At 39.9% G+C, this 14745-nt stretch overlaps 1 protein-coding gene across 1 annotated transcript in view; it reads right to left on the bottom strand.

Annotated features, from left to right (window-relative positions):
• Nucleotides 1–6545, bottom strand: part of LOC145987257 (uncharacterized) — a 563513-nt gene extending 556968 nt beyond the window's left edge. Inside the window, exon 1 of the mRNA XM_083121773.1 lies at nt 5891–6545. Coding sequence (XP_082977899.1) covers nt 5891–5966 — 76 coding nt within the window. The 5' untranslated portion in view covers nt 5967–6545. The remainder of the gene's footprint in view (nt 1–5890) is intronic.
• Between the last annotated feature and the right edge of the window lie 8200 nt (nt 6546–14745).

The following is a 14745-nucleotide window of genomic DNA, read 5'->3' as shown; positions in this document are numbered from 1 at the left end:
ATCTAAGAAACTAAAAGTTAAAATATACAAAACAATAATTTTGCTTGTATTATTATATGGATGCGAAACTTGGTCCCTTACATTGAAAGAGGAACATAAATTGAGAGTATTTGAAAATAAGATGCTTAGGAAAATATTTGGACCTAAAAGGGATGAGGAGACAGGTGAGTGGAGAAGGTTACATAATTTAGAACTAAATAATTTGTATCATGTCCAGATATTATAAGATTGATTAAATCAAGAAGACTTAGGTGGGGAGGCCATGTGGCACGAATGGGAGAGGAAAGAAGGGTTTACAGGATTCTTGTTGGGAAACCTGATGGTAAGAGAACTGTAGGAAGGCCAAGACGAAGATGGAGGCATAACGTTGAGGTGGACCTAAAGGAAATTGGTGGGGATGGGAAAGAGTATATAGATCTTGCTCAGGATAGAAACAGATGGAAGGCCTGTGTTGCTGCAGCCATGAACCTTCGGGTTTAAGAAGGCTAGAGAGTTAGTTAGTTAGTTAGTTTAGTAGAGGCGTTGTTTAACAGCTGGAAAATGGTTTTCAGAATAATCGCTTCTGTTTAGTAGACGCGTTGTTGAACATCTAGATAATTGTTTTGATAATAATCGCTTCTGTTCAGTAGACGCGCTGTTTAACATCTGGATAATTGTTTTGAGAATAATCGCTTCTGTTTAGTAGACGCCCTGTTTAACATATGGAAAATTGTTTTGAGATACATCTGGAAAATTGTTTTGAGAATAATCGCTTCTGTTTAGTTGACGCGCTGTTTAACATCTGGAAAATTGTTTTGAGAATAATCGCTTCTGTTTAGTAGACGCGTTTTTTAACATCTGGAAAATTATTTTGAGAATAATCACTTCTGTTTAGTAGACGCGCTGTTTAACATCTGGATAATTGTTTTGAGAATAATCGCTTCTGTTTAGTAGACGCCCTGTTTAACATATGGAAAATTGTTTTGAGATACATCTAGATAATTGTTTTGAAATAATCGCTTGTTTAGTAGACGCGCTGTTTAACATCTGGAAAATTGTTTTGAGAATAATCGCTTCTGTTTAGTAGACGCGGTGTTTGACATCTGGAAAATTGTTTTGAGCATAATCACTTGTGTTAGTAGACACGTTTTTTTAACATCTGGATAATTGTTTTGAGAATAATCGCTTCTGTTTAGTAGACGCGTTGTTTAACATCTGGATATTTGTTTTGAGAATAATCGCTTGTGCTAGTAGACGCATTTTTTAACATCTGGATAATTGTTTTGAGAATAATCGCTTCTACTAGACGCGTTGTTTAACATCTGGATAATTGTTTCAAGAATAATAGCTTCTGTTTAGTAGATTGTGAATCCGTTGTATAACTTCTGGATAATAAATCTAAAAAGGTAGTATGATGCAAATCGTTAATGACATTTTGCAGGTTGTTATTTATGTTGTTGTGATGCCGGATAAATTTCTGGAATGACAAATAGTCATTGTCCCGAAAAGGAGTGGGGTGTGGACAAGGGCAGATAAAATTGTATCCTTCCACGGACCCTGAGTGATAAGAGTAGTAATTCAGGAAAGAAAGAATGAAATGAAAAACATAAATAGAATACCATTTTTTTCATATTTTATGTAAATTGCTTTGGTAATATTATTTATTTTCTTAATAGTGCAGCACTGGGAGGAACTTTGAAGTAACTTATGTGGACAATAAATTAGGTGGGCCTTAGTTTCGAATATTGAATAAGGAAATATTTTTTTATTAACTCAAAATCTCTAATGTCGCGGATGCGAATTTATGATAGAGAAGTGGTTAATAATAATTAGATGGAATTGATTAAACTCACGAACACCAACACCGGAACTCGAAGCCGGAATATTCGTGGGCAGTGAGTCAACCTCTCAACGCTGCTGACGGGAAATTTGATGCTGGCGGTAGATTAATGACTTATATCATATATGTTTGTACTACCATACAGCTAATTTCATTAGAATTATCATCATTGTTTGTCGTTGTTCTTAACTTAAGGAAACCGGAATATTGAATCATTTTTCTGCAAAATATCCGTGGCTTCACTACAAGAGGAAGGGGACGGGGGTAATAATTGCTGGATGTAACGGATTATTTTCTTAAGTTAAGGCGACCTTGGTTCAATACCAATGGATTTTCAATGTTGATTTATTTTTTACAATTCTTATACCTTTAGTCTCTTGGGATACAACTGCACGATTGATACCAGTAGCGGTTGATGGAGGGGGTTCTTTGGCCCGGGGTTTTCAATATGAAGAACGTCGGATCAATGATAAGATATCCGAATGTAGGATGTTTAATAAAAAAATAAATCTTAAGAGATACTCCAGAAATTCTGAATAGGCCACGTTAATGCAGAGTGAAAATCAAGCAAACGAATAAAGATTATAAATGCAGTTGGTATTACTGAGTTCAGGACAGTCGTGATTGGCCAAAAGATGCAGAAGATCAACTTAAAATAAAAATATAAATACGAAGTCACGACAATATTCAATACATGCATGTATGTTGCTTGCACGAAGCTGACGTACATTTGAATACTTTAACATCTCAACGAATGCTGAATGTGAACATGAATTTTGGGAATCACGGCTCACTTTCCTTTAATGCGAGTTATTTACGTCGCTTTTTATATATTTTGGATTAATCGAGGCGATGGAAATGAACTGATGTGGTAGCTTCTTAGTGCGTTAGTGCTCAAGTTATTAGAAAGTTTGTTCTAAGTCAATTTTATACTCATATAGACTCATCGGAACTTATATTTAAAAGGGAGATCCAAAATATTCTGTATTCGGGAATCGAAGGCGATTTACTTAACGTCATAAGGTTATGTCGTTGTTTCAATAGCAACGGTGAATATGACTATAAAAATTGGAAACAAGCCTGCCCATGGCCTTGTCCGAAGTTACTATACCAGCAATTAGCTCAAGTGAGTGCCACGCGAACAGCAGTCAAGATGGAGAGTCAAAGGGGTTTGAACACGCGATCTCCAAAACGAAGCACTCACTGACGCCGTTTACCAATATCTTCTGCCTCGGTGATCAAGCGCGTTGTATGCTCTGCTCACGTTCTCGTTACCAAATGTTCTGGGTTCGAATAGCAGCCTGGTGCTTCTTAATGTTTGTAACTTTATCAGTTTCAGTTAATCTTCATTAATCCCGACGGCGCATTAACCTGTCCTAATCGTCGTGATTAGCCAAAGTGGCAGACAAGCGAGCCCTAATAACAAAAAATGAATAATTAATCCCAATAGTCGCAATTAACTTTAAAAGATCCAAAACGGAAGTAAATAAAAAAAAATACAAAGTACGGTTCACTTAACACGGTCGTTACAAGTTTACGATAACCCTACTACATGAATAAACTATTTTAGGGCCCGAGCCTATCCGATGTTTTACAAATGCTGTGTAACGTAGGAGGTAGAAAGGCAGTGTAAAATACAAAAGGGGATACAAAAAAATATGGTAATCCCATTACCACTTATGCAATTCTCGATAGAAACAGTTATTCGTTCTTATCATTAATTGAGTGTTATTAGATTGATGCTCAACATCTGAGTAGCCTGCCGTAACTGAAGACAAGGCCACTCACAACGGAGAGTCATACAATGAAACCCGCTCTATCAGAAACCATGTTTACGGTTGAATAGAAATTCTTATATTCCATAGCGCGAATGTGCCATGCTTAGTAAAAGAAGGTTGTCAAATCGAAAAACAGAATTTAGGACTTGCCTTGCACTAACTTCGCATTACAAAAAGGATCCCCATTATTTTTATTGAAGTGCTCATTTAATACTAATTATCATTGTTATTAGGACTTACCGTATTTGCCGACTTATAAGACGCACCTTTTTTTTATACACATTTTTTTAGGAAAAATCTTTATCATTGAATTTTTAATTAATTCACAGTATTTCAAATAGAAATTAATATGTATGTCTACTTTCAACAAATAACTTACCTAATCTAATTGGAAATAATACGTTTTAATCTTCTTCGTCACACACCGCAAGGAAGCAAGAAAGAAATCGTCTAACTCAGTACAGAAAAGAAATCCAGAAATGGAGGTAATCAAAAACTGGGTATCGGCGTATAAGACGCACCCCGTTTATTGGACCTATATTTAAAGGTAAAAAGTGAGCCTTTTACGCAGGTAAATAGGGTACTCTTGTATTGTTATTGGCCGACACTAAGTCAAGCCACCTTTATCTGATTATTTATACGTATGTTCTATGTGGATGATAATTTTCCAATTCCAAGCCAATAAAGATTAATCATCATTTTTTAAATATTATAAATATTATTATCATATATGACTCATTATTAAAATAAATTGTGTAAATGAAGGTCCTTCAAGCACTTTTAGTCCTACACGATAGCGTAGTGGTTAACGCTCTCGCCTTTCAATGAAATGATTCCGGGTTCGATCTCCATTAGAGCCACATAGTATATCTTTAATCTGTACCTTCAGTGTGATTTACGTGTCTCTATATGAGTATAAAGTTTCTTCTTGCGTAATTTTCTACATGTGTGGTGGCACCTTCCTTTCGTATTAACAACAGATGTTGGCAATGACGTCAGATGGGCAAACCCAGATTTAAAATATTCAAACATTTTCCCGTTAGCAGGTTATTACGAGTATATTTCACCCTGTCAAAACTACAACTGTCAAAATTCTGACTGTCCATCAGAGAATAAAGTAATTTCCGGTGACTTACGGTGACGGCGCTTCGAGCAGTTTATCTCACAGGCAAGCGGGCACTGGACACACGTCACATTACGCACAAATCACACGCATAATAACGCACGTTTCGTAACTTTATTTCATTTATTCGCGATAGGCATCGCCTGTTCTTGTTGTCAATATCGGCTTCGATCTGTGTTCTTGTAAAATTTATTGGATGCAGTCATGTCACTGCACAGCTAGTGTTTCTAGGGTTGATGCCGTAGGGCACCGCTCATAGGGATGAAGAGGTCGACTTGCTTTCATTTGATGTTGTTTATGTTACGTCACCGCCGATGTTTTCGGGTTCGAGTCCCGACCTGAGCAGGAGCGTTCTGTGTGAGTTTCGCTTCATCATTTCCATCTAGTCATCACTCATGCTCATGGTGGCTGTTAGCTAAAGGTGGCAGAAAACCAACGTAAAATAACAAAAAATACATCAATACAGATTATTATTATTGTTTATTGATTTGAATTATTTTACTTCACATTTATGTCACTCTTGGATCATCGTAACGGTGAGGATGAGTGATGAAATTGATAATGGACGCTTACAAAGAACACCCATGCCCACCCAGGTTGGGATTGAAACCCGGGACCCCTGGCGTTGAAGTACAAATTGTTTTACGTCGCCTTTCTTCCACTCTTCTCTAATCGTAACGGTGAAGATAAATAGTGATCTGATGCCATGGATGACGATACAGTCACACACACATATGGGCAACCTACCTCAGAGGATTATTCTGGCTATGGGCCCAAGCGCCTGAGCTTCGCCAGCCTGCAAGAATGCAGCCAGGTTGTACTACGTGAACGAGACGTTGACTTTGATTGATTGATATTCTTTATTTTACTTCGCTTTTGTGCAACGTTTGCCTAATTAGCGAAGATGGGGAGCAGTGATGATATGGTGAAATTTGGACACTCACAAACATCCATGCCCAGGCAAGGATTCGAACCCGGGACCCTTGGTGTCGTAGCGCGATGTGCTAACCACTCCGCCCCGGTGGCCGGCAAGAGACGTTAACATTTGAGTGCCTACAGCGAAGAGGAAACTCGTCACACCACGGGAGTGAATACGTCTTGTAACAGTTGCAAGTAATTAGAGAGTAAATTAAGGTTAGGCGTAACTAAAATCTAAAGATTATTGCTTACCTGTAGGATGTTCTTGAACGATGCAAAGTACCCAGAGTAAGTGCCAAAGGATGTTGTATTTAAACCCGAAACTCATTTTCTTGGTTTCTAACACAATGACTGCTCAATCATTCATCCTAGTTAATGTGGAAAACTTTCGTGATTAATTCCATTGGGCCTTCCATTTTAGACACATCGAAATGCTGTATCAGTTTAGTTATTCAAGTATGCATTTACGAGTTCGATAACCAAAACTAGCTTGTTTCAGAAGATATAAATCTGTGTATTGCATGTAGGTTCAACCGTACTGAGTTAAATAAGGTGCGATTATAGTGAACCAAGAAACTACAAACTGTTCCAATGAAGCAGTTTTATCTTGACGTTAAGAACTGAACTAAGAAATCACAACACACTGGTCCTTAAGTACTGATGTGCACAAGTGCACTCACTCGCCACATATGCCTTGTTGATGAGTATAGTGCTGCGTTAACAGAGGAACGATCATATGGGAAGTCGCACATAATCTCACTCCACAACATTGCATTGCGTCGCCAGTGCGTACATAGCACGCAAGTTGTTCTAATCAATCTGTTTCTACAATCCTAACATGTTATATATTACGAGATTTTGTTCACGAACCACTAGAAACTAGGAAGGAATTCTGGTAAGTGTCCACTAATTACAGAACACGCACACACACACACGCATAGAGAAACGTTTCTCACAACGTTGCAACGTTTACAAAGTCGTTGATTTTGTTTCTGTATTTTCCCACGTTGGGTTTCCTCGTCACGTCGATCGTCGCGAATCCGAAATCGTCACTGTTCCAGCAAGAAGAGCAGCGTTCCGAAAATTGATTGATCAACAGGCCGTTGAGTTTAGTTCGAGAAAAACGAGGTTTTCGGATTGTACCCAACCATGGAACTCAACGAGGGCGTGGTTTGGAAGATCGGAAAATCGAAAGTCACGTTCGAGGGTGACAACATGAAAATCAATTTGGGTGAGAAAAACAGCTGGAACAGGTATCCCGGCACGGTGGGACTGTGGGAACTCATCACCAAAAAAGCAGCCAAGAGATTACACAGACGAAGATTACCAAAGTTACAAGGAAATTTTGATCATGACGGATGCCTTGTACCAAAACAACGACGCTACGCAGAATCGCGTCAAATCCAGCAGCGGCGAAAAATACAAGAACCTCATCAAGCCGATATGGAACCAGGTCAAAACAGGCAGCGGCGTCAAACTCTACAACACCCTGCCCAAAGAGTTTGTGTGGGTGGACGACGTGGGCAAGCTCATAGACAGGTTGTTGGTTATTGCAGGAGAGGAGAATGCAGGCAACAGCAACTTTCGCAACGAGAAGGTAGGAATTGTGGACATGGTTAGCTCCAAGCTTGCCAACTTCATTGTGAATGACGACAAAGGCATAGGGTACCTCATCAAAATCATCAACACCCTACCTCCGAAATTTTGGAACATGGCCGAAGGTCGAGGTCTCGTGAACGACATCATCAACAAGCTACCCTTCGAGATGCACTTGCCAGGTTACCAGTACTGCGGCCCCGGTACCAAACTCGAACAGCGACTGGAGAGAGGCGACAAGGGTGTGAATCCCCCTGGATGCTGCATGCAAGAATCACGATATTGCCTACAATACCAATACCGATCTCGATGTACGTCATGATGCTGACAGAAAATTAAAGCACGCAGCTTTCGGGAGACTCGTCAGCAGAGACGCCTCGCTGGGTGAACAGGTCGCCGCATTAGGTACGACCATCGCCATGAACACAAAACAAAAAATTGGGGTGGGGTCTATAAATATAACAACCTACCCGAACTGCTCTGTAAAAATAATCAAGGTATGATCACCAAATCCTCTGACGGCATCCCAGGGAGTCACAAGCAGACAGGTATTATCGCTACGTTCAAACCAAAACTCTGAGTTCATGGAGCCAATTATCTACACACCCTCCCCACCGATATACTTTCCTGTATCTCGTAATCGCATAGACAACATAGAATTAGCAGTGACAAACGAGAAGAGGGGAGGTTGTTGATTTTGCAGGAGCCGCGACCACTGCCGTCGTGGAGATTAACATATAATAAATAACCATCATGGAACAAATCGAAAGTTACGAGTTGCAGTCCTTCCCTCCCAACCGTCGCACGTTTGCCAACCTTAACGAAGCGAATCGAGAGATAGAATACGATGTGGACGTCGGGGATGGATTCATTCACCCTCACAGAGCTGATTTGTACGTCAAGTTTGATGTAGTGAAGAGAGACAACGGCGAAGCATTTCTTGCCAACGCAAACCTAAGACTCGTAGATAATTTTGTGCCGTACTTATTCTCGCAGGTGGAAGTTAGAAAGCACGGCACCGTCATCGATAGGGTTGACTACCCCGGGATTACCTCGACTGCCGTGGGAACACTGAAACTCTCCAAGACCGATGCAGCATACTACCAGGCAGGGGGATTCGAAGCAGGTACAAAAATCAAAACTCAAAGTCACACAGTACTGTTTCCCATGCGTCTGCTGCCCGGTTTCTTCTCGGACTACAAGGAGATCATGTGGAAGGGTGGTTTGCGCGTCACTTTTCGCAGAGCTGCCAACGACAACAACGCACTAATGCGCTACAGCACTTTGGGCCCGGACGGGACTACCTTGCTTCCCAACACACTACCCGACGCTGCCAAGTGTCTTGTAAGGTCCATGGAGCTGCGCGTGCCAGTGGTAGAATACGAATCAAACTATGCTCTCAAGTACAAAGCCGACATCCTGAAGAATCCTCAAGTGTCCATTCAGTTTTATGGCTACCAGTGTGTGCAAAAACCTGCTTCCGGCAATCATTTCGAATTTGACGTAACCACGCAATTCAACAACATTCGGTACGACATGCCCGAGTTTGCAGCCGTACTCTTCCAGACAGGAAGGGGTAACAATCAGGAGAAAAATTCAAGCCAATTCGACAACTGCAAGATTAAGAACATTTACCTCAAAAATGGCAGGAACGAAGTTTTCCCACGTGAGAACTACAACCTAAACATCGCAGAAGAGGACTACCTGAAACTGTACGAGGCGTACACAGCTTACAAACGAGTGACTTCGGGTAACGTGGACGTGTACTACAATCCAAACGAGTTCATAGCTCGCAGACCCATGTTCGTCATCAACACATCTAAAAGAAAGCAGGTGGTTGTTAACGATCGCACCAACATCAAAATTGTGTGCGAGTTCCACGATGCCTTGCCTGCCGACACTCTGTGTAGCGTCATCCTCATCGCGGAGAAAACTTTTGTGTATGATGTCAGGAACAAGCGAATAACCGAACAGTTTTAAGAAGAAAAAAAAACTGACCAAAGGTCCTTTGTTAACCTGCAACGCTGTGCCCAGGATGTACTGCAAGAAGTGGAGGTTGATAATAAAACATCTTCTTACAATATATATACACACTGCCTGTCAACACCTTGTTTTGTGGTCAATCTGAAAATATAATAACATTAAATCATGCTTGAGCGCGCAAAGAAAACTTCCTCTTTGGCCATGCACATGCCCCTTAACTTAACTTGCCCCGTAGGACACGTTCTGTTCTCTTACGAGAATTAATATAGGTTGTCATAGAACCCTCCAATTCATAACTTAGCAAAAAATCTGTTTGCGGATTCATCACGTACGCCTATACGTGAGAAAAAGTATGAATAGAACCTATGCTCGGAAATCGAAAATAGCGACCGGAAGTGGGGTTATCTTGGAAACAGTAAGACTTGTTAAAAATCTGTTTGGGGATTCATCACGTACGCCTATACGTGCGTAAAAATATGAATAGAACCTATGTTCGGAAATCGAAAATAGCGTCCGGAAGTGGGGTTATCTTGGAAACAGTAAGACTTAGGAAAAATATGTTTGGGGATTCATCACGTACACCTATACGTGAGAAAAAGTATGAATAGAACCTATGTTCGGAAATCCAAAATAGCGACCGGAAGTAGAGTTATCTTGGAAACAGTAAGACTTAGGAAAAATATGTTTGGGGATTCATCACGTACACCTATACGTGAGAAAAAATATAAATAGAACCTATGTTCGGAAATCGAAAATAGCGACCGGAAGTAGCGTTATCTTGGAAACGGTAAGACTTAGGAAAAATCTGTTTGCGGATTCATCATGTACACCTATACGTGAGAAAAAATATGAATAGAACCTATGTTCGGAAATCGAAAATAGCGACCGGAAGTGGGGTTATCTTGGAAACAGTAAGACTTGGGAAAAATATGTTTGGGGATTCATCACGTACACCTATACGTGAGAAAAAATATAAATAGAACCTATGTTCGGAAATCGAAAATAGCGACCGAAAATAGCGTTATCTTGGAAACAGTAAGACTTAGGAAAAATCTGTTTGCGGATTCATCATGTACACCTATACGTGAGAAAAAATATGAATAGAACCTATGTTCGGAAATCGAAAATAGCGACCGGAAGTGGGGTTATCTTGGAAACGGTAAAACTTGGGAAAAATCTGTTTGCTGATTCATCACGTACGCCTATACGTGAGTAAAAGTATGAATAGAACCTATGTTCGGAAATTTGAACAAAGCGAACCGGGAGATCGAATACGACGTGGACGTAGGCGACGGGTTCGTTCATCCTCACAGAGCGGACCTTTTAACCTTCAATTCGACGTGGTGAAGAAGGAAAGCGGAGACGCGTTTTCGCCCAATGCAAATTTGAAACTCGTGGACAACTTCGTGCCTCACCTGTTCTCACAGGTGGAGGTGAGGAAACACAACACCGTCATCGACAGAATCGATTATCCAGGCATCACGTCGACAGCAGTGGGAACATTGAAATTATCCAAAACAGACGCAGCGAACTACCAAGCGGGAGGATTCGAAGCAGAGACGAAAATATCGACGACAAGTCACACAGCGCTCTTTCCCATGCGTCTGCTACCCGGTTTCTTCTCGGACTACAAGGAGATCATGTGGAAGAGAGGATTGCGCATTACTTTTCGAAGAGTAGCCAACGACAACAACGCACTGATGAGATACACCAACTTGAACGCCGACGGCACGCCGATAGCCAACACATTACCCGAAGCAGCCAAGTGCGTCATCCGGAGCATGGAATTGAGAATGCCGATCGTAGAATACGAAACAAACTACGCCCTCAAGTACAAAGCAGAGATCTTGAAGAGTCCGCAGGTGTCGATTCACTTTCACGGTTACCAGTGTGTGCAGAAGATAGCGTCGGGAAGTCACATGGAATTCGATGTGACGACACAGTTCAACAACATACAGTTCGACATGCCAAATTTCGTCGTAGTGCTTTTTCAGACCGGGCGCGATAACAACCAGGAAAAAAATTCCAGCAAGTTCGACGACTGCAAGATCAAGAATGTTTATCTGAAAAATAGACGCAACGAAGTGTTCCCGCGCGAGAATTACAACCTCGACATGACCAAAAACGATTACCTCAAACTTTACGAAGCTTACACGGCTTACAAGCGCGTGACCGAGGGAAGCATGGACATGTACTACACGCCCAGCGAATTCAAAACCCGCAGACCCATGTTCGTCATCAACACATCTAAGAGAAAGCAGGTGGTGGTCAACGATCGAACCAACATCAAGATCGTCTGCGAGTTCAACAGTCCGTTGCCCGAGGATACCGTATGCAGTGTCATTCTGGTCGCCGAGAAGTCCTTCGTCCACGACGTGAAGAACGAGAGGGTCACAGAGCAGTTTTAACAAGTTTTTAACCTTTTTTCTCGCACAATAAGAAATTTCTGTACTAGCACAATCAGTTACAATAGCACAATACGAATTTCAGTAGTTCAGATCAGTTACAAATATCAATTTCATTAGTTATCAGTTACAATATCTTTTTTTCATCACTATAGCACAAAACAATCAGAAAATTTGCACAAAAAAATTTGTTGTTGTTTTTACACGTGAAAATTAACAATAAAATTTCTTTTTTTATCGTTTCAGATGCTGTCGAAACATCAAAAAACACATACACACACACTAGAAAAAAAAAGCATGCAACTTTATTTGTAACACACACATATTCTCCATCTTCATCAAGAAAATATTATAATAAACATAATTATTTTTACCTATATCTCACAATAAAACTTTATATCCAAAAATATCACAACATCAAATAACACTAGAGTCGTTAGTACACGTTGTATGCATTACGGAGGTCCTCTGTAGAGTTTCATGGAAGTTTGAGAAAAAAAACACGTGAAACTCTACAGAGGTGCGGTTGTAGATAACCGCAGCCGTTAGAAAACCTTTACTTTTTTGGTTGGGCACCACGCACCCTGGCGAGGTTATAGGGGCCAGGTATCCTAAAAAACAACAATTATTATTTTGTTTGTTTGTTTGCGTCACAATACATACGCGCGCGCGCGTGTGTGGCACATCGTTCCCCCGAGAGAGAGGTTTACAAAAGTCACGATATACAAACATTGGCCCTCGGGACTTGGAAAATTGCGATATGGCGCATTCGCTCACCACTGTTGCCAGCCATGGGCCTTTCTCTCTCTCTTCATCTTACAGCAATGTTGGCATCTCTATTTTTTTTTAGTTGTAAGTAAATTGCCAACACACTCTAGTTAATAATACTGCATATTATACGCACACACGCACACACATACTGTGTTGCCATCCACCCATCTCTCTCTCTTTTACGGCAGTACATATTTGTTGCCGGCTCTCCTTGCCCAGTGTGTGTAGGTTGGCAAAAATTGCTTTATGCACTGTAAGGCAAGCCTCAAGCAAAGTTGCCAGCTCCATGCTTTAGGTTAGGTTAGACCAAGAAAAGCTGTAGGTAGGCTGTCGGTTGTTTAACTCTTCCCTCTCTCTCTCCTTTTTGTAAAAGGCTATGGCAAAAGTACCAGTAGGTTGGCAACCTTGCTTTATGCACTGTAAGGCAAGCCTCAAGCAAGATTGCCAGCTCCTTGCTTTAGGTTAGGTTAGACCAAGAAAAGCTGTAGGTAAGCTGTCGGTTGTTTAACTCTTCCCCCTCTCTCTCTCTCTTTTTTGTAAAAAGCTATGGCAAAAATACCAGTAGGTTGGCAACCTTGCTTTATGCACTGTAAGGCAAGCCTCAAGCAAGGTTGCCAGCTCCTTGCTTTAGGTTAGGTTAGACCAAGAAAGGCTGTAGGTAAGCTGTCGGTTGTTTAACTCTTCCCTCTCTCTCTCTCCTCTCTTTTTTTGTAAAAGGCTATGGCAAAAGTACCAGTAGGTTGGCAACCTTGCATAAGGCAAGCCTCAAGCAAGATTGCCAGCTCCTTGCTTTAGGCTAGGTTAGACCCCAAAAAAATCTTGGTGATTTTTTCGAGTAAGCAGCTGGCAACACTGCCAGAAAATGAGGCTCATGCCTTACGAGAGAAATCCATTAAGGCAAGCCTCACCGAGCCTCATTTTCGGTTTGTGAACTCCCCCACCTGCACTACTCGTAATCTAATAGAAATAAGAAATCAGGCTAAACTTAGGTGGTTAAATAACTCTGATAATACAAATCTAAGCATTTATAATAGAATAAAGCGAGAAGTTACCGCACGTTTAGAAGTAAAAAAAGAGATTATTGGAAAAGCAAAATTAGTGAAATTGAAACAAACAGCAAAAACCAAAATATCATAGATTTATATAAAGGTGTAATTGCATTTAGAAAGGGGTGGCAACCTAAAGTATACCTGATAAAAGATAAAAACGGTGATTTTTTGGCTGATCCAAGTGATATTTTAAATAGATGGAAGAACTAATTTAATGACCTCTTAAATGTCCATGTAGGAGATAAATCGGAAGTAAATGAAGTCCACACAGCAGAACCTTTAGTTCCAGAACCTAACTTGACTGAAGTTAAGGATGCTATTAAAAGGCTAAAGAATATCAAAGCACCTGGCAGTGATTTAATACCAGCTGAGTTAATTATATATGGTGGAAATTCATTAATATGTCAAATTCATAAATTAATTTGTTTAATACGGAATAAAGAAGAAATCTCTCAACAGTGAATAGAATCCATAATTGTTCCTGTGTTTAAAGAAGGTGATAAAATGAACTGTAATAATTACCGTGGAATTTCTCTACTCTCAAAAACATATAAAATATTATCTAACATTCTTTTAACAAGACTAATCCATATATTAAGAAATTATAGGTGATATCAATGTGGATTTAAACGTAACAGATTAACTACAGATCAAATTTTTCACATCAGAAAACGTGCGAATATAATCAAAATGCCCATCAGCTCTTCATTGATTTTAAAAAAGCATATGATTCAGTCAAAAAATAAATTATATAATATATTAGTCTAGTATGGAATACCTAAGAAGCTAGTTAATATGATAAATGTATGCACCAGTGAAACACAAAGTAAAATTCGTGTGGATATTAATATGTCTGACAAACTTACAATTCATGATGGGTTAAAACAAGGAGATGCATCATCTCCATTGTTCTTTAATTTTGCCTTAGAATACGCAGTTTGGAATGTAAAAGAAACTAACGGAGTACTAAAATTAAAAGGTGTGACTCAACTGTTAGCATATGCAGATTATGTAAACTTATTATGGGATGATATAAATACGGAATAATGCTAAATTATTTTTCAAACTGCTAAAGAGATAGGTTCGGAAGTTAACAAAGAGAAAATTAAATATATGCTTACAGGTTGAAACCAAGTGTTAGGCAATAATCAAAATCTAATTATTGATAGCAACTCGTTTGAACCAGTTTCCAAATTCAAGTACTTAGGAGTAATATTAACAATTAAAAATGATATTAAAGAGGAAATAAAAAGCAGGCTTACTTCAGGAAATGTATGTTACTTTACTCATCATAAACTTTTGT

Source organism: Lepisma saccharinum, chromosome 4 (assembly GCF_977018435.1).
Source record: "Lepisma saccharinum chromosome 4, izLepSacc3.1, whole genome shotgun sequence".
NCBI classification, from domain to species: Eukaryota; Metazoa; Arthropoda; class Insecta; order Zygentoma; family Lepismatidae; genus Lepisma; species Lepisma saccharinum.
The sequence above is the reverse complement of the archived record's forward strand: the minus strand, read 5'-3'. Positions and strand labels throughout refer to the sequence as shown.